This window comes from Acinonyx jubatus, chromosome B2 (genome assembly GCF_027475565.1).
Source record: "Acinonyx jubatus isolate Ajub_Pintada_27869175 chromosome B2, VMU_Ajub_asm_v1.0, whole genome shotgun sequence".
Taxonomy (NCBI): domain Eukaryota; kingdom Metazoa; phylum Chordata; class Mammalia; order Carnivora; family Felidae; genus Acinonyx; species Acinonyx jubatus.
Window position 1 is genome coordinate 106,765,394 of NC_069385.1, and position 17,604 is coordinate 106,782,997.

The following is a 17,604-nucleotide window of genomic DNA, read 5'->3' on the forward strand; positions in this document are numbered from 1 at the left end:
GCCAGGTGCCCCCAAACACGTTTATTTTTTTAAAAGCAGTCTGCTGAGATAACAGCAGGACAAAAGAGACCAAGTCCTTCCTTTGTTGAGCTGACATTCTAATGACAAAAAACACAGTAAGCACGTAGTGTGCAGGGTGGTGATTTTTTGCGAGGCAAAAAAAAAAAAGAAAAAAGAAAAAGGAGAATAAGAAATGCATCTGGAGAGTGGAGGGTTAATGTTAGGGAGAGGGTTACAACTTTTAAAAGGAGATTTAAGCAAAGATCTGTAGGTGGTCAGGGAGCAAGTCATGTGACTTTTCAGGGGGAAGAGTGGTCCAGACTGAAGAAATAGCCAGTGCAAAGGCCCTGAGGTAGAATGTGCCCCCTGCATGGGGAAGCAGCAAGGAGGCTTATGTGACTAGCCTGAAGGATGGTGATAAGAGATGGGATCAGGCAGATCATAGGAGACCAAATTATGTCAAACTTTGGCTCTTACTCTGAGATGGAAGCCACCAGAGAGTCTGGGTGGAGGAGCCCCTTGGTTAGAAATGCTTTTCAAAGACCATCCTGGCCGCTCTGTGAGAATAGGGAGGAGCAGAAAGACCCGCTAGGAGGCTACTGGAATAACTCAGGTGGAAGAGGATAGTGGCTTTGGCCAGTGGCAGCAGGGGAGGCAGTGAGAAGTGGTTGGTTAATTGCACTCTTCAGAAGGCAGAGTCAGTGTGATTTGCTGTTGGATCAGGTAGGGGCACGAGAGAGAGAGAAGAACCAAGAATGACTTCAAATTTAGAATGAGAGGATCTTTAAACATTTATTATTTATTTATTTATTTAGAGAGCAAGAGAGCACGTGCGAGTGGGGGAGGGGCAGAGATGGAGAGAGAGAGAGAGAGAGAGAGAGAGACTCCCAAGCAGGCTCTGCACTGTGAGCACAGAGCCCAATGCGGGGCTCCATCCCCTGACCCCGTGACCATGACCTGAGCCGAAACCAAGCGTCAGACGCTTAACTGACTGAGCCACCCAGGCGCCCCAGAGTGAGAGGGTCTCTAAATCACTGCCCCACGCAGTGTGGAAATCCGTTTGCTTCAGCACCAGCAGCTCCCCATCGGGTCTCTCCTGGAATGCCCTCAAAAACAGGCCCCTCACTACCTCAGGAAGATGAGCTACTGTAACTGCTGGTAGGTGTGACCTTGACTTCAGCCTGCGCGTCTCTGCCATCGGCCTTCTGCTGACCTTCAGCTTGTCACCCTGAACCATCGTGTACTTGCCTCATGTTGTACCAACCCTCAAGATACCTAAAGCCTCGGGCCGAACAGGTATCAGGACAGATCAGTGTCATTCGGAGGGAAACTTCAACCTAGGATTTTTTTTTTTTTTTTTTTTCCTGCACAGTCCCTTCAAACTGATTTTTGGTTTGAACTCAATTCCGGAGCCTTGGCTCTACCTTCTGCAAAGTCCCATCCCTCCTATCCCCCCTTCAGCCCCCTCTCCAAAAACCCTGGACGAGGCTGGGTTTCTGAGGCTCTGCTCACCCAGGACAGGCTCCCAGACGTTCCTCTGCTCTCCCTAGATGGAACGTGCGTTCCATAAGCCACTTCTTCTGATCTCCTCAACCCCAATCTCACATACGCATACCGGGATTCTGACCAAAGGATTCAATCCTTGTATCTGAATCTAGGATTTATATGCCAGCCCCTCCTTGTTCTGGAAAGACTTAGTCTTTTGTTGTTTCTAATCTAATGCAACACAAGTCCCTTAAAATTAGAACCTATGCGTTTGAATGAGCGTATGAGTAAGAACCCACCCTGGCTGCTGTGGTTGAATGTCAGCTTAGCTGTTTCTTCTGCGAAACAGCAGAACAAAGCACAGTCACTTTGGGCCATGGATTCTTTTCCTGAAAAAAAGAAGGGGAAGGGCTTAGTCAGTCAGAGATACAGGAGTAGCTCAGATGTGTGTGACTTACCCTCTACTGAGTGCCTCCTGACACAGGACCCAGGAGAGAGGAGGTAATGATCCCCACCGGTCAGGACAGCACTTTCTGGTGCGCAAAGCCCCCATAAGATCCAAGTCGGCTCCTGATAGGCCATGACGGAGCACATGCTATCATCTCCATCTGATACAGATTAAGAGACGGAGGCAGGAGGGGTTAAATAACTCTCCCAAAGTCAAAGTGAGAAGCCTGGGCTCTGTGACTACTATTCTCACCACTCTCAGCTGCTTCGCCCCCCCCCCCCCAAGCTGTTTACACACTGGAATTGACGATCCCTCTCTGTGTGGGACACTAGGCGGGGAGCCCCTGCAGGGCAGGGCCCTTATTCTATTCATCTTTGTGTCTCCCCCACCCCACCAGCCCCGCAGGCACCAGCATTGTAGACCCCCAAGAAATAAATGTTGAATTGGTTTGAACACCAGTGAAGCTTCTTTGGAAGTGGGTGGCTAGACCTAATATGCCTTGGCTTTTAAAACAGAAGGTCCCCCAGAGTTTCAGTGAAAGTTTTGGTGAGAGGTTGGGGCATCTAGGCCACTGCAGGGTGCAAAGACAAGCAACCTGAACCAGCAGGGATCCCAAAGCAGAAAGGCCCTTGCCACTCACGTACTACTCACAATGTGTCAGCATCAACATCCCCCGGAGCTGATTGGAAATGTAGTCTCAGGCCCCCACCCCGGAGCCACTAAGGTAGGATCAGCATCTTAACAAGCTCTCCGGGTGGGTCCTGCCCACCGAAGTCTGCGATGCATTGGGTGTGCCAAGAGCTACAGAGCCCAGGCAGCTGCTGGCCTCAGCCCATCAGCCGTGTGCCTTGCAAATGCTCCGGAATGGGCTTGTGCTCTGCAATGTGGTTTCTGACCCTTGGTTCATTTCCAGGAAAAGAACAATAGATCTGCTTCTGACAAATGAATTCTAATTCCACTAGAATTCTAATTCGAATGGGAAAGTGAGAAGCACCCTGCCTCCTTATGGGAAGTGAGATCTTGGAGGGCATAGATTATTCCAGACTTCTGAAGTTCCATCTAGGTCCCAACCAGGGATGGAGACGTTTTTGGTTATCATAGCTGGGGTGGGTGGTGGCATTGGCATCTAGTGGGTACACGCCAGGGATGCTGGCTTCCTGCGTAGTGTCCAGTCACTCCGTGACTCAGTTTCTTCCCCAAGCCAGAGGAAAGGGATGGATTTACCAAATGCAGGGGAGTCAGGGAGTTTTAGAAAAGAATCATGGGGACTTTTAGAAACTTATTCTTCACAGGCATGAGAAAAGTTGAAATAAGATCCAAAGGAGTAAAGAGGGCCGGGGACAAACATCCAAGAACAGGGGCCCGTGCAAAGGAACAAATGAAGCAGAGGGAGGCCAACATCCAGAGAGTACATAGAAAATTTTTATTTCTGACTCAAATACTTTCTTATTCATAAGAAAGACTTAAATATCCCCTCTTCTCCAAATACATCAGATTTTTTTTTCACTTCTCTATTTCCCAAACTTCTTAAAATGTGGTTATAATGAGAAAAAATAAAGTTAATCAGCCAAAAAAAAGCTCTTTCGAAAGAAATACATAAACGGCCCCAGAGATCAGATACACCGTCAACAACCCGGCGAGGAAAGCTGGAGCCGGCTTGCTTTCCCTCCATACACATGTGGGACGCGAGAGGATGGTTCTCGGAGCATCCTTCCCGAGGTCCCACCGCCATCCAGGGCCACCAATCCTGCCAGAGCTCAAGGCCTTTTCCAAAACGAGGAGAAGGGCCTCGGAAGGGCAGGAGAGCCCAGGGAGGGGTGGGACAGCCGTGCTTTTGCTGAGAAAGGGCCTGGCCGCCCAGAGCCTGAGAAGCACCATCATTTCAGACCGAGACGCCCTGCAGAGTAATCCCCTCCTCTGCTGCCTCTGCTGGGCTCCCCGGTGACGACGGGCAGGCGGGGAGGCCCGGTGCCCTGGGGGTCCCTTGGCAGAGCGCGGCTAAGGTGCACAGGCCGGCGGCAGCTCGGTTAACTAGTTGGCGTCCCGGGCCTCCTGCAGGGGCTGCGGCGGAGGCGCCAGGGACGAGGCCAGCTTGGTGAGGGCCCTCGCGATGACGTCCAGGTGGCCGTTCATGGTCCGCAGCTCCGCCAGGATGTCCCCGACGCTGGCTTCCAAGCTGGCGGGCGCGGCGTGCGGGGCGCAGGGTGGCGGGGAGGCTGCCGGGGCCTCGGCGCCCTCCTCCCTGCCCGCTGTGCCCGGGCGTGGGGCGCGGCCCCTCTCGGGCCCCGGTCGCTCCCGCTCATCCCTGTGGATGCCAGGAGGGGTGGCCGCGGGGCCTCCGGGCAGCCAGTCGCCGAGGCGCGGGGCCGCCTCCGGGGAGGAGACGACCACCGAGTAGAGGCCCGCGCGCCCCGGGGGCGCGGCGGCCGCGGGGGGCGGCGGCAGCAGCGGGGGCAGCACCGAGGAGGCGCCGGGGGAAAAGGCCTGGGGCTCGCAGGAGGAGGAGGGAGAAGGCAGCGCGGCGGTGGAGGGGCCCGGCTCCTCGGAGGAGAGGAACAGAGTGGTGGAAGACGGAGAGTCCAACGTACTGGGCTCCGAATCTGTCAAGGGAAGACAGGAGAAAGGGTCACTCGGGTAGGTGTGGCGTGTTAGCTGTATGCCCAGCTGCACGTTGGGCGCTAAAGGAACTGAGAAGGTGGACATTTACTTCCCACCCCAGACTTGCAGTCTAGTAAGGAAGAGTGGGTTGTTCATGTACCAAGAACAAAGTGGGAAGGGCGTGGGGCTGAGCATAGAAATTCAGAGACAGGGAGATCATGGAGTCCAACCAGGCATCCAGGTGGGTCAGGTCTCCCCTGAGGTGTAGTTAGTGGCCCTACTGTGAAGACAGTGGGGCCCTGGGGGACCATGCAGAGTCGCAGCCTGGGTGGAGGCAATCTTGCCGAGGACACTGAAAGGAGGGCCCTTGCCCACTATCTTCAGAAGCAGAAGTGTGTTAAACGGATGGCCCCCTTCACTGCCCCAGCAAAGACAAGCTCTCAGGGGGCAGTTGAAAGAGTTTGGGGCCAGGAGCCAGATGACCTGAGTGCCGACTGTCACTCTGCCAGAAAGTGCCATGGAACTTTGTTTGGGCTAGTCCCATCCCCCGCTTAGACACTTGGTTTCATGTCTCCATCTGTACAAGAAGGTTGGGCGCAGTGATCCCTCTGGGACACTTCCCAGACTGATCAGCCTGCTTTCAAAAATCTTCAGGGGCGCCTGGGTGGCTCAGTCAGTTAAGCGGCCAACTTCGGCTCAGGTCACGATCTTGCAGTCTGTGAGTTAGAGCCCCGCGTCAGGCTCTGTGCTGATAGCTCAGAGCCTGGAGCCTGTTTCAGATTCTGTGTCTCCCTCTCTCTGACCCTCCCCCGTTCATGCTCTGTCTCTCTCTGTCTCAAAAAAATAAATAAACATTAAAAAAAAAGTTAAAAAAAAAAATCTTCAACTTGAAGCCTTGATCTGAGGTCCTAGAGCGGGCTGCTCTCAAAGACCTGGAAGGACTTTACAAACCCACCTTTGTTAGTTCTCTCCTAATCCCCTGAGCCTCCAGAAAGAAAGTGGGAGGCAGCTCTTTGTGACCGGGTATGGTAACATGGTTTACCAAGTTCACATCGAAGGGTCCACATCAAACCAAACGACCTTCCCTCAGCCGTCTCAGCTGCCCTGTTTGCTGCCTCGGGGTAGATGGTCCGTGCTCACCTCTCTGAGGCCTCGCTCCCAGTCCCAGCTGGAGTGTGTCTACTCTTGGCTTTCTGCATTGTCTGTTGGGGGAGCCCCCCTATATGCTCTGCCCTTCAGGGGTTCCAAGACTTTCGGAGGCAGGACTTACCTCAGCTTGTTATCTTGGGAAGGGCGCCATGATGAAAGAGGCAGTGAGCAAACCTATCCCCCTGGGAAGGTGAACAGGCGTGCTCTCATCGCTCATCACCGGTGAGCTGTCCCTTCACCTGGGTCTGGCTGGGACTCGGAGAAGCCCGGGTCACCTGGTGAGAGCTGGTTCCCTCGTGCATCCTGACTCTGGCACCCAAGTGTTCTCTCAGGGCCCACAGGCCTCAGATGCTCAGGTGTCGTGTCCAGTTTGTGTGGTTGGCAATTACGTCTGATGGGACTACAGGCGCTTACTCTTTGGGGGAACAGAATTTGTGGAGACGCCATTATTATGCCTAAAAACGCCTCTGGTGGAAACTTCATGGGTACTTTCTCCTGTTGGTTTTCACAGAACTGCCTCTTCTCCACCAAACCTTAATTTCCTCAGGCTTCTGTGATGATCTTCTTTTGTAAACCAAGAACCCCAGACATGTCTAAGCACAGAACTCCCGTGAGTTGAAAACGATAAGAAAAACTCTACAAACTGATCTTGTTTTACTAGAGGAAGATGTTAATGAGCTCCACATAGCAGACAGGAGGCTTTTGCAGCAAATCAAAGAGCCGTCTAATGTGTGGAATGAAATGGAAGCAAGCACACAGAATGTTCTAGCGCAGTGTTTCCTAAAGTTTAGGACAGGCTGTGATTCAGCAGGTCAGGGGTGGGGCCTGAGGCTGCATTTTTAGCCAGCTTCCGGAAGATGTGGATGCCGCCGGCCTGGGAACCACGCCTTGCATAGCAAAGGTATAGACCAAATACACAGCTTAGCAATAAAACATAGGATTCGTGGCCGTAGCAACCGGAGTAACCAGGGATAAAAGCAACCTGGAAGCCTGATGTGATCCTGAACATAATTACAGTAATGAGACTAATGACTGACGTCTCTCGGCTGGCAGCAGATAGGAGAGGTGGCCTCTCCCGCAGTTAGTTTGACAGTCCCCCGCCCAGCCTTGAACCTAAGAGCACTGGCTTCACGAGGCATAAAGACTTCTTAAAGAAGAAACCCTTTCACTGTTGTTCCAGCTAAGACTTCAAAAACACATCAAGTTGTCAGGACTCAATCCGCCCTGACTGGCAAATAGAATTGAAAACAGAAGCATCTTTTTAACAAGCGCATTACCTTCCTGAACTTTCTCCGGGCTGTCAGGAAACTTGGTTGCAGCCCCAGCTCAGCTAAAATCTGCACTGAATGATTTATAGTTCTCTTCCATCCCTGCAACTGATAATTTTATCCCTTATTTGGACATGCGCCTTTGAATCAATGACATCATTTTTATGCAGCTTCATTGACTGCCATAAACTAACGTCAGGGTCCTGTTGTTACAAACACAGCTCTTGGTGGAGGTTGGGGGCTCCCAGATGCAGAGGGTCAAGTTAATCAGATTGCTCAACTCCCCCCTTTACCCCCTCACATGGTCTCTGACCCATATCCTGCTTTATTAGTCTTCTGAACATTATGACCACCTGATACTTTATGTATTTTTTTTTTTTTTGTCTATCAGCATGTCATTCCTATAAAAACAGAGATACTGCTTTATTTCATTCTCTGCTGTGTCACCAGGGCCTAAACAATCTAATAGATGCTCAATAAATACTCGTTGAATGAATGCCATATAATCATCAGCAGTCCAGAAACACAGCCACAAACGCAATAAACTGATCCAGCTGGATGTTGTTTAATCATTCAGTGCTTCAATTATTTACACAGTCGTGCACTATTTGAGACAAACTTACACTACAAAACTTATTCCTTGCTTATCTGATATTCAGGGGTAACTGAGTGCCCCATAACTTATGTGACAACCCCGTGGGAGGTCAACATTTTCATCTTGTTTCCTAGATGAGGAAACTAAACAAAGAGAAGCAAAACAGCCTGGGTGTTTTCGTGGAATTTCAGAGTTAGAAGGAATGTTTGCTATTGTTCGGATTAACTTCCAAAGGTGTGGAGGTGGAGGCCTGTGCGAGGGAGGGACTTGCTGGCTAGTGACACGGCAGAGAACAGAACAGAGAACACAGAGGGACACAGTCTCCTCTCTCCGAGCAACTATTCGGTCTTCCCAGTAGCCGGTCATGGAACAAGTCTGCGCCCAGGGTTGGCGACGCGCCAGGTGCCATAGAGGCCCTGGAGACACAGCTGACCCAGACATAGTCCCTACCATGAAGGAGCGGAGACAGGCCTGTTGGCTCTCGGGTTGCCTCAGGCACTGGTTAGCACTGGTTTGCTCAGAGAGCTTGGAGCCTCAGCCTTACAAAGGTGTACTTGAGGCTGGCGTGGGAACTGGGGTCACCCAGCCGTTCAGTCCACCCTTTCCACCACAGCCTTCCTCTCCCCATTGCTACCCCCACCTTCCTCATACTTACAGCCATTTTGGGGAGATGCTACTTCCCGAGGTAGGAATGGTGAGTTTAACTAAATTTCGGTGATTCTGGTTCCTATTTACCATCCCAGAAATATCTTTGCAGAAGTCAGTTTTGGAAAAAAAAAAAAAAAAAAAAAAAAAAAATATATATATATATATATATATAAGCATTTATAAAGGTTTCATTTGCTCTAGAAATGAAAGAATTGTAAATTAAAATAATGAATTATGGGGTGCCTGGGTGGCTCAGTCAGTTAAGCTCCCAACTTGATTTCGACTCAAGTCACCATCTCGTGGTTCGTGAGTTCAAGCCCCGCATCGGGCTTCACGCTGACAGTGAGGAGCCTGCTTGGGATTCTCTCTCTCTCTCTCTCTCTCTCTCTCTCTCTGCTGCTCTCTCTTACGCTCTGTCTCGAAATAAATAAACTTTAAAAAAACATTACAAAGAATGAATTATGAATTGAAATATATATTGAAAAAATATATATTGAAAAATATATACATGAAAATATATATTGGAAAGATATATAACTAATAAGCACTTGAGAAGTGTCCATTCTCTCTAGCCACGCAATAATTGCAAATTGAAATAACAGTGAATGATAAATGGAAACAATTAGGAATTAAGAATAAGAAATTGCTATTTTTCACTTGTAGACTTTTCAAAAATTGCCAGGAGAGAGGCATTCTAACACCCTGTTTGGAGTAGAGTGGATCGGTACATCCTCTCCGGAAAGCAATTTAGGAAACATGTGCTCTGCTGTTTAGTGAGAAAGGAAATTGCCAAATCGTGCTTTGTGGATGAGTTCAACTGCTTATAGAAAAATGTGTAAAATAAAGATTGGGAGGAAGGACATGAAGCTGTAGGTATGGGATTATCCTTTCCTGAATTTTCGAAGACGGCTGCAGTGGCCAATGCACGGGTATGTCTTCCCTCTCACCGCTCACCGACCTTTAACAGAAAGTGACTGCTTCCCGCCAAGCCTGCAGGGGCAAGGTCTTCTGACCACTTTCTTTTCAATCTTACTGCTGAGTCAGACTGAATCATTTCTTGGCTGGCAACTAGCCACCTCGAAAGGCCGATTTTTTTTTTTTTCCATCCATCTGGCATTCCCAGCCACCACCACTCACACCCACCAGCCTGGGGCTGGGCTTGCTCTGGAGATGCCTGCAGCAGAGGTGAAATGCACAGCCGCCTGTGGGAACCCGTGATTCATTTGCAAAGAAACCCTTGGGATCCTCCTCTCCTACACCCTGCTCCTCTCACTGGCTTCCCCTTCTTGATAAAATGACCTTCCATTTGCTCAGCCAAACCCCCAAGACTAACCCTTGACCCCTCTCTTTCCCTCACCGCCCCCTGCCCCCCCACATCCAATCTGCCCGCAATGACTGTAGGGTCTGCCTTGCAACTACATCCAGCATCTGACCCTCTGTCACTGCCTCCGGGCAATCAACTTGCAGCCTTTGGTGCCTGAGCCAGGACCGGAACACAGGTCTCCTGAGTTCCAGGTCAGTCTTTTCTCTGCCGCACTCAAAAGCCTACTCGTTTGGAATCATTTAGGACTCTCCCCAGCCCTCCTGGCCACCCACCGCCACTTGCCTACGAAATCTTTTGCAGAGTCCTAGCCTCCTTTATCTTGTATGTGAGACAATAGCTAAATTCTTTCATTAATTCATTCAACAAATATTGACTGAACACATACAGTATGTCCCACAGAATGCTCTATGTTGTGCAAAGCCAGACCTAAACCCTGACCTCACTGTGGGGGCAGAAAAAAAAAAAATCAAACGATTGCATACATAATTGTGTAATTGCAACAATGGTACAATCGACATGCTATAAGCATCTAAATAGGAGGGTTGACCTAATCCAGGAAGATTCCCTGAGGAAATACAGTTTGAGCTGAGGTCTGGAGAATGAGTAGTTAAATAAGAAGAGGGGGGGAAGAATGTTGAAGTCTAAGCAAGGGACTGTGGGAGGAGGGAGTGTTGCAAATATGTGGGACTCCTAGAGAAAGCCAGTGTGACAGAAAAAGAGACGGCGAGGTGAAGGAAGCATGAAATGAGATGATACTCAAGAAGAGAGGAGAGGTCAGGAGATGTAGTGTATGATATATACTGCCAGTATTTCCCAACATCCATTTTTCTCTTCTTCCTCTTTTTTGGCTGTTTATGACCACTTAAAATAAAAATTACATTTTCTAGCCTCTCTTCCAACTAGCTGCAGCTAGTAACTAAATTCTGGGCAGAAAGATGCCAATAGAAGTGCTGTGTGCAATTCTTCCTTCCTCTGCCTGGGATTTGGTTGCAATGGCTGGTGCTCAAGCAGCCCTCTTGGACCACGAGGTAGAAACCATCTGCTATGGATGATGGAGCAGAGCGCTGAGTCCTCGAAAACGTTGAGGAATTGGTGTGCCAATCCTAGCTAGTTCAACTACAGACTTTTTGTACGAGAAAATAAAATCTTACCCATCCAAACCCCCTTAAACTGGGTTTTCTATCACTCACAACCGCACTAAATCCTGATACACATGGTCTTGTTGAACTTGCTAAGGAGTTTTGCCATTATCCCAAGAGCAATGGAAAGCTTTGGGAAAGTTTTAAGTATAAGGGTGTGTGTGTGTGTGTGTGTGATGTAATTTTGAAAAGCTCACCCAGCTGTGTTGGGCAGGGAGTAGACATAGTAGGAGCAGAAAGACCAATTAGGAGGTTGTAGCTGCGATGAGAAATTATCAAATGACAGTGGCTTTTGTTAAAGCCGTAGCTCTGGAGATGCAGAGAGGTAGGTTCTAGAGACAGGTGGAACATGGAAGTGTTAGAGCTTACTACCCCCAGGGGTAAAGGAGTCTTCAGAGAAATGCGTGCCCAACCTGGCTACTGCTCCGGTATAAGTTTCCAGAAATTCTTACTCCAGAAGGGGAACTTTCCCTTTCTTGCTCTCTGGAGTCCAGATGGCCCTTCCCAGCCCACACCCAGCCCTCCAGCATAGCTCAACTCTGACCACACCTCACCAGAGGCAGCCCTCGGGAACCTTTCCCCAGGAGCCTAGAGAGAGGAGAAACCAGGTAGCCCTGGGGAACCACAGAAGCAGAAGCCTGTGAGAAGAGGATGAAACCTGTCTGCGGAAGAAACAACAGCTCTCAGCACAGCAGCCAGGCCCTCTCCTTTGATGGTTCCGACTTGGCCGGGTCGCTGCTTGCTCCTTTCGGAACGCTCAACACACAAAAGGGAGGGTGAGTGTCTGATGAACTCAACCCAATAATATTCACTTCTTTTATTTTCCAGGAACGTCATGAGACCCACAGGGCAGTCTTCTGGTTTTAAGACCTGGTGAGTCAAGTCTGCAAATACTTCTGACTCAGTCTGATCCCAAGTTCTCAGCAGGCATCTCCCAGGAACGGGGCTCAGCGGGTGGGCTGGAGCGAGGCAGCCAGGCAGGCTAGAGGAGGGCCGGCTTCTCTGGGGGCTGCGAGGAGGGCTGACTGTGGTGCGGATGACAGGCTTCCTGACTTGACACTGACCATGCTCATGAGACGAGCCAGCGTGTCCAGAGTGCTTTCGATGGCCAAGCCACGTGCTAAGGTCTCTCTTCTGAGAGCCGTGGAACCTCTAGGCCAGTCACCTGCCACCTTGACTGCATATTAAAGTCCCCTGGGGAGTTTTAGTTACACTACTGATGCCCCCAACCAATTAAATGGGGCTATCTCGGGATGGCGCCCAGGCAGCCCGTGTTTTAAAAGCATCCCGGGTGGTCATAATGCTAGGACACAAATAGGGTTATTCATATGATTTTTCATTTAATCCCAACAACGACACTCTGCCCATTTGCGAGCCGGGAAACTGAGGCCCACAGAATTTGGATAGGTTGGACAATGCCCACGGCTGACAAGACCCACATCCTCGCCTGTACCTGGGTGACTCCCACAGCAGTGCTCACTCCCGTTGATTCCATTGGTTGCATTCTCTCTCCTATCCTCTATTTTGAAAGTGAACTTTTAAAATGTAAATCTCTTTTGCCATTCCCGTCTTTTTTGGTTCAAGTTCAAGTGCAGTCTACGGCTGCTGAACAGAAAGGACTGGCCCACGGGTCCCCGAAACCATAGCCTTGTCTTCATCCAGGCTCTGCTACAGCCAACAGAAGAGGCCCTCCAAGGAGATGCTGGGTAGCCCTGACCAGGACTGTCCCAAGAAGAACACTGCCCATCCACCATAGTCCCCAGCCTCTGAGAGGCCGCCCTCGGGAGATCAGAAGGACCCAGCCCTGGGGAAATCTTTGGTCTCTATTGCCAGCAGCATTACTGATTTCCCGAGGAATGACGTGAGGAAAGTCATTTTACTTCCATGTGAATTATTCGGCCTCAAATCTCCTAGTGGCTGAGGGTTGAGCTAAAGAGGAATGTTCATCATCAGTCAAGTTAGTAAAGCAAAGTGTGTGGGAAGGAAGAAGGGCCACCAGAGTGACTAAGGCAGCCAAAAGGACCTTTAAGGAAGAGGAGAAAAAGAAGTGAAATCAGGTATCTGTATGCCATTGTTCGCAGCAGCTTGGTTCATGATACCCTATATATATATATATATATATATATATAAAATATATAATAATATATTATATATAATATAATAATATTATATTATATTATATATATTATATATAAATATATATTATATATAATATAATAATAATATATATTATATAGATTATATAGATTATATATATAGCATATATTATATTATATATGAATATTATTCAGCCTTAAAAAGGAAGGAAATTTTGACATATGCTAAACAGATGAACCTTGAAGACGTTACGTACGCGGAATGAAATAAGCCAGTCGCAAAAGCCTATACACAAAATATTGTATGAAACACCCCAAAGAGGCCCCTGAGGGCAAGGATCACTTATTCAGTCCCGGATGTAAACATTACTGCAGCATCGGAGATGTTTCCTTTTTTAATCGCTAGTGTCATCAATTCCAAAACACCTTTGTTGAGGCTGTGTGGGTATAAGTTGGAAGAAAATAAAGTCCAGTGCCTGACACTTTTGTATCTACTTTTAGACCTGTTCCGCTTCCGTAAGCAAAGTGATTTCAACCCTTCAAGCATTTCACAGCCTGGCCTCTGGCTTTGCAGGGCCACACATTCTCACTAGCGCCACCGGCTGCAGGAAAAGAGGTGAGAGTTGTCTCACTTCAAGATCCACATGGTCGTCAGCCAGGCTACTAGCTGCCCCACCCCTTCCTCATTCACTCTGCTCCAACTGTTCCTTGAAGGTACTGGACATATTCTGACCTCAGGGCCTTTGCACTTGCTTGCTCTGTCTAGAACGCTCCTTCCTTAGGTACCTGCATGTCTCGCTCCCTCCTCCCCTTCCACCTTTGCTCAGTCACCTTCTCGAGCGGCCTTTTCCAAATACCCTTGTTGTCACTGCTACCTGCGTTCCTCCCCACATCAGCCTTCTGTCCCCCTCGCCCTGTCCCACTGTCCCACTCATGTCCCGGGACGCTCTAGGTGGAGGGAATCAATATGTGCAGACGCATGAGGCTCGGCGATTACGGCCTGACAGTTTGAAGTAGCCAGAGCGTAGGGAGCACAGGGATGGGAGATTTGAGTGACGTGGCTTAAAAAGTAGCAGGGACAGATGGCCGAGGAGCTTGTCTGTGAAGCTAAGGAATTTGAACTTTAGCTGGCAATGGGGAGCCACTGAAGGGTTTTCAGTAGGAGAGTGATAGATTTGATTTGCATTTTTAGAAGATTACTCTGGCAGCTAGCCCCGTGGAGGTTGAACCGGAGGGGGTAAGGCTGGAGGCGAGGAGACCAAATGCAAAAGATTTTCTATCTTGGACATTAAAGCTAAAATGATATTACAGCAGACAAGGAGCACAAGGGTGAAGTCAAGGCAACCAGTATTAGAGGCGATTTTTTTTTTTTCTAGGAATGGATTGAATTTCGGCAAAAAGAAGCTTTCCTGCCATCCTTTATGGGACAATACTGTGAACGTTGGCTCCTGTCCCCGTTCATGTTGGCCACCCTGGGTCTTTCATGCATCACCATTCAATAAAAGCAAGTGTGGGTTTTATGGGATTGTTTGTTAAGCCCCAAGCCAAGCTTTTCTACTCGCTCAGGCAAGATTGTTCTGCCAACTTTTAAATTGGCTGTATTTTTACATACAGGGTGTGAAGGATATCTCTATGTGTCTCTACAAACACACCCGTTTGGAGGGAGACACATGGAACTATATATAATAGCTTTATATAATAGCTATATATAATAGCTTTTTGAAGGGACGTTTATGCAACCTGTATGTCCTTTGCTGTGGATATTTTTGTAGTATGGAGAAAGGGGGAGACAAAAGGAAAAAGTTATTCCCATGCTATAACCAACTTTGGCTCGTGAAGAAAAATTCAAAATAGGTTATGTTCCTTAGCAATGCCTCCAGGGTTGAACAGTTCCCAAATCGACCCATTTAATCTTTCCTCCTGGAGGGCCACTCACCTTTGAGCTTCCTTTTTTTTTTTTTCTTTCTTAAGTGTCATTAAAGAAATAATTTGGCACAGACCAGACCCTGCTGAAGCCCAGGCTCCCTGCCCACCTCCCCCCCACCCCCTCAGGAAGAGCTCACCAAAGGGGCCATCTTGACTGTAAAAAACAAACAAACAGACAAACAAAACGGGCTGCTTGATGAACTTGATGGAAGGAGCCAGTTGTAAAAGACGGCATTTTGGTTTTAACAAGGCCAGGAAGCCCGGAGCGGAGCCAGCTGGGTAGTCTGAATGAACCCAAGAATATTAGAACCCGGGGTCACACAGAGCTGGGACGCCACCAGGAATGCGGGGAGCAGGGACAGTCTGGCGAGGGGCTGGGGGACAACTGGAACCCCGCGCTGCCAGCCTCTCCCATGCGAGTCAACAGACGGAGCTGGAAGTGGCCAGGACAGCTGGACCGGAGCGGCGCTGTGCCCACTGCCCTCTTCACACGACAAGGCCCCAGGACCTCTGGGGGGGTGGCTGGTGGACACACGCGTGTCCACCCACCAGCTCAGCGGGGACAGCACCTCAGAGAGGAAGCCTGCTTGGTTGGCTCCAGGATGCCCCCTTGACCCGCACCGAGTAGGGAAGCAGTGGGCTCCCGGCTGGAGAGGAGGGAGGGGTGAGCCCCCCCCACCCCGCCCCCCGTCCACCCCAGGCACTGAGCAGCCAGGTTCTAGAAGAGAGTGTTCCCTAAGCCAATGGCAGAGCAAAGGGCTCAGGATCCCCCAGGACGCTCTATTGTCATACGGACCAAAGTGACGATGCCCAGCTCTGGACATGCTTGGCAAACATCTATTAAGCGGATTACCCTGTTTCTCCCAGCATCCTCTGCAGCCCTGGGAGCGGACCCTGGCTCTTACCAACCGATGCCTCCGGTGTCTGTCGCCTCCTATTACTACAATCCCCCGTCATCTTCCGCACCTAGAGAAAAGTGATCCTAAGAGATGGCCACATTAGTTTCTCTAGCTGCCCCATCCAGGCGTTTTCCGTCCTCAGTCCTTTCCCTTAAGGACTCCTCTGAGATGAAACCTCCCGGCCTTACCACTGTGTCTCTCCTCAGATCTTGTCTAATTTGGGTCCCAGCTGGTCCCTTTTTTTTTTTTTTTTTTTTTCATTTCATACCATTCCTCCTAATGACAACCCTTTGTGCCAGGCTCAATTATATACAAAGCTCAAATGAGCAACCCCAACTCTAAATTTGGCTTTATCCATTGGAAGGGGAGGTCATGGGCATCTTGCTTTGCCCAGAGGGAAAGATGCTGGTCCCTGAGGGGAAACAAAGCCAAGGGTGGGGGGTGGGAAGTTTTGCAAAAGTAAAAGCCTAGAATGAAGGAATAGACCAAAGCTCGTCGCCCTAGGGCATGGGGGGCGCCAGGCCCATCCTGCATTTTTCTGCCGGCCAGTTAGGACTTTGTTCTGCCACAAGGCATGCAGAAGCAACAGAAGTGCTTTGATTTTTCCTTTTTTAAAAAAAATGTCCTCCAGCCTGACCCTACTACCTATGTTCTCACTGCAGGGTCAGCAGAGGGTGAAATGAGAGCATTCTCCGGGAATTTCCTGACTTCTGTGAATTTTTCTCAAGATCTGGCCATGAGTCAATGTGACGCACTGTGACACATGGTGTGGACTAGCAGTGGCTCCCCCTCCCTTCTGAAACACCGTGAGAAGCATCTCCCTGCTGAGTAATGGAGGATGAAAATCCATAAGGCCCCCGTCCATCCCCATGTCTCCAAATGAGAGAAGAGGAGAGAATTATATTCACACCATATTTTCGTCAGGCTGTTAACATTCTCCAGAGGTACAGAAAGATCTCTATTGAGATCTTCACTTACTACGGTTCACTTACTTCCTTTCAACATTAAGCTCTCTTGTATGATTCATGTTGATGGTGGTAATTTGGGGCATTGAGAGTCTGGGAGCGGGGACATGAGAAGGGGATTGGAGAATGGAGGAGAATTGCTCAGATTTGCAATGCCCAGACAAGATCTGAGAACCTAGAACATTCCCTGAAAGGCTCAAGGACAGTTGGACTGGGTAGGCAGAATTATCGGGTCCCTTTCATTGATGTTGATGACCAATCTGAAATAGTCGAACAAAACAGATTCATTACATTCTCATGTGTGAATTGTCTGACTACCAGGATTGGGGATCACTTGTTCGTGGAGACCAGCTATGACCAGTGTCTGTTCCAGATGGTTTATAATTGCCCCAAGAGTCTGGGGGCAAGCGCTCGGATCAATGACATCCTTCAGAAGATCCCGGAATTAAAACAAAGGGAGTGTTCAAATGAGACTGGTAACTGTCTGCGGAACCCGGCCTCACACGAGGTTTTGGGGAACATATGTGGAAGCATCTCGCAAATTGTCAGACCCTATGCAAACAGCAAGGAATTGTTGATATTACCGTCATGAGGGTGCATAGCACAACCACTGTGGAGGCAAAGATGAAGGCTGTTTATAAATACAGCCTAGGGGCGCCTGGGTGGCTCAGCCGGTTGAGCGTCCGACTTCAGCTCAGGTCACGATCTCTCGGTCCGTGAGTTCGAGCCCCGCGTCGGGCTCTGGGCTGATGGCTCAGAGCCTGGAGCCTGCTTCCGATTCTGTGTCTCCCTCTCTCTCTGCCCCTCCCCCGTTCATGGTCTGTCTCTCTCTGTCTCAAAAATAAACAAACGTTAAAAAAAAATTTTTTTTTAATAAATACAGCCTAGAATACCTAACATCCTTATGAGTTTTAGGGTGAGTATCTTTATTCCTCTCTTTCAGATGCAGAAAATGAAGGGTAGACACCACGTAAGTTGGGTGGGCACCTCTTGTCCTAAAGTCACAGCTACTCTGTCTCCTTCTCCTCCTTCTCCCACAGATCCCTGAGGATCCGTCCCTGAGG

The 17,604-nt window shown here is 49.3% G+C and overlaps 1 protein-coding gene across 3 annotated transcripts in view; it reads right to left on the reverse strand.

Moving 5' to 3' along the window:
* Positions 1-3,364: 3,364 nt before the first annotated feature.
* The window catches only part of RUNX2 (RUNX family transcription factor 2), a 325,283-nt gene continuing 311,043 nt past the window's right edge, over positions 3,365-17,604 (reverse strand). For 2 of the 3 annotated variants that reach the window (XM_053222723.1, XM_053222724.1), the window contains exon 8: positions 3,372-4,533. In XM_053222723.1, coding sequence (XP_053078698.1) covers positions 3,965-4,533 — 569 coding nt within the window. In that variant the 3' untranslated portion in view covers positions 3,372-3,964. Of the gene's footprint in view, positions 4,534-17,604 lie in introns of all 3 variants that reach the window. The other variant, XM_053222726.1, reaches the window with a different exon arrangement.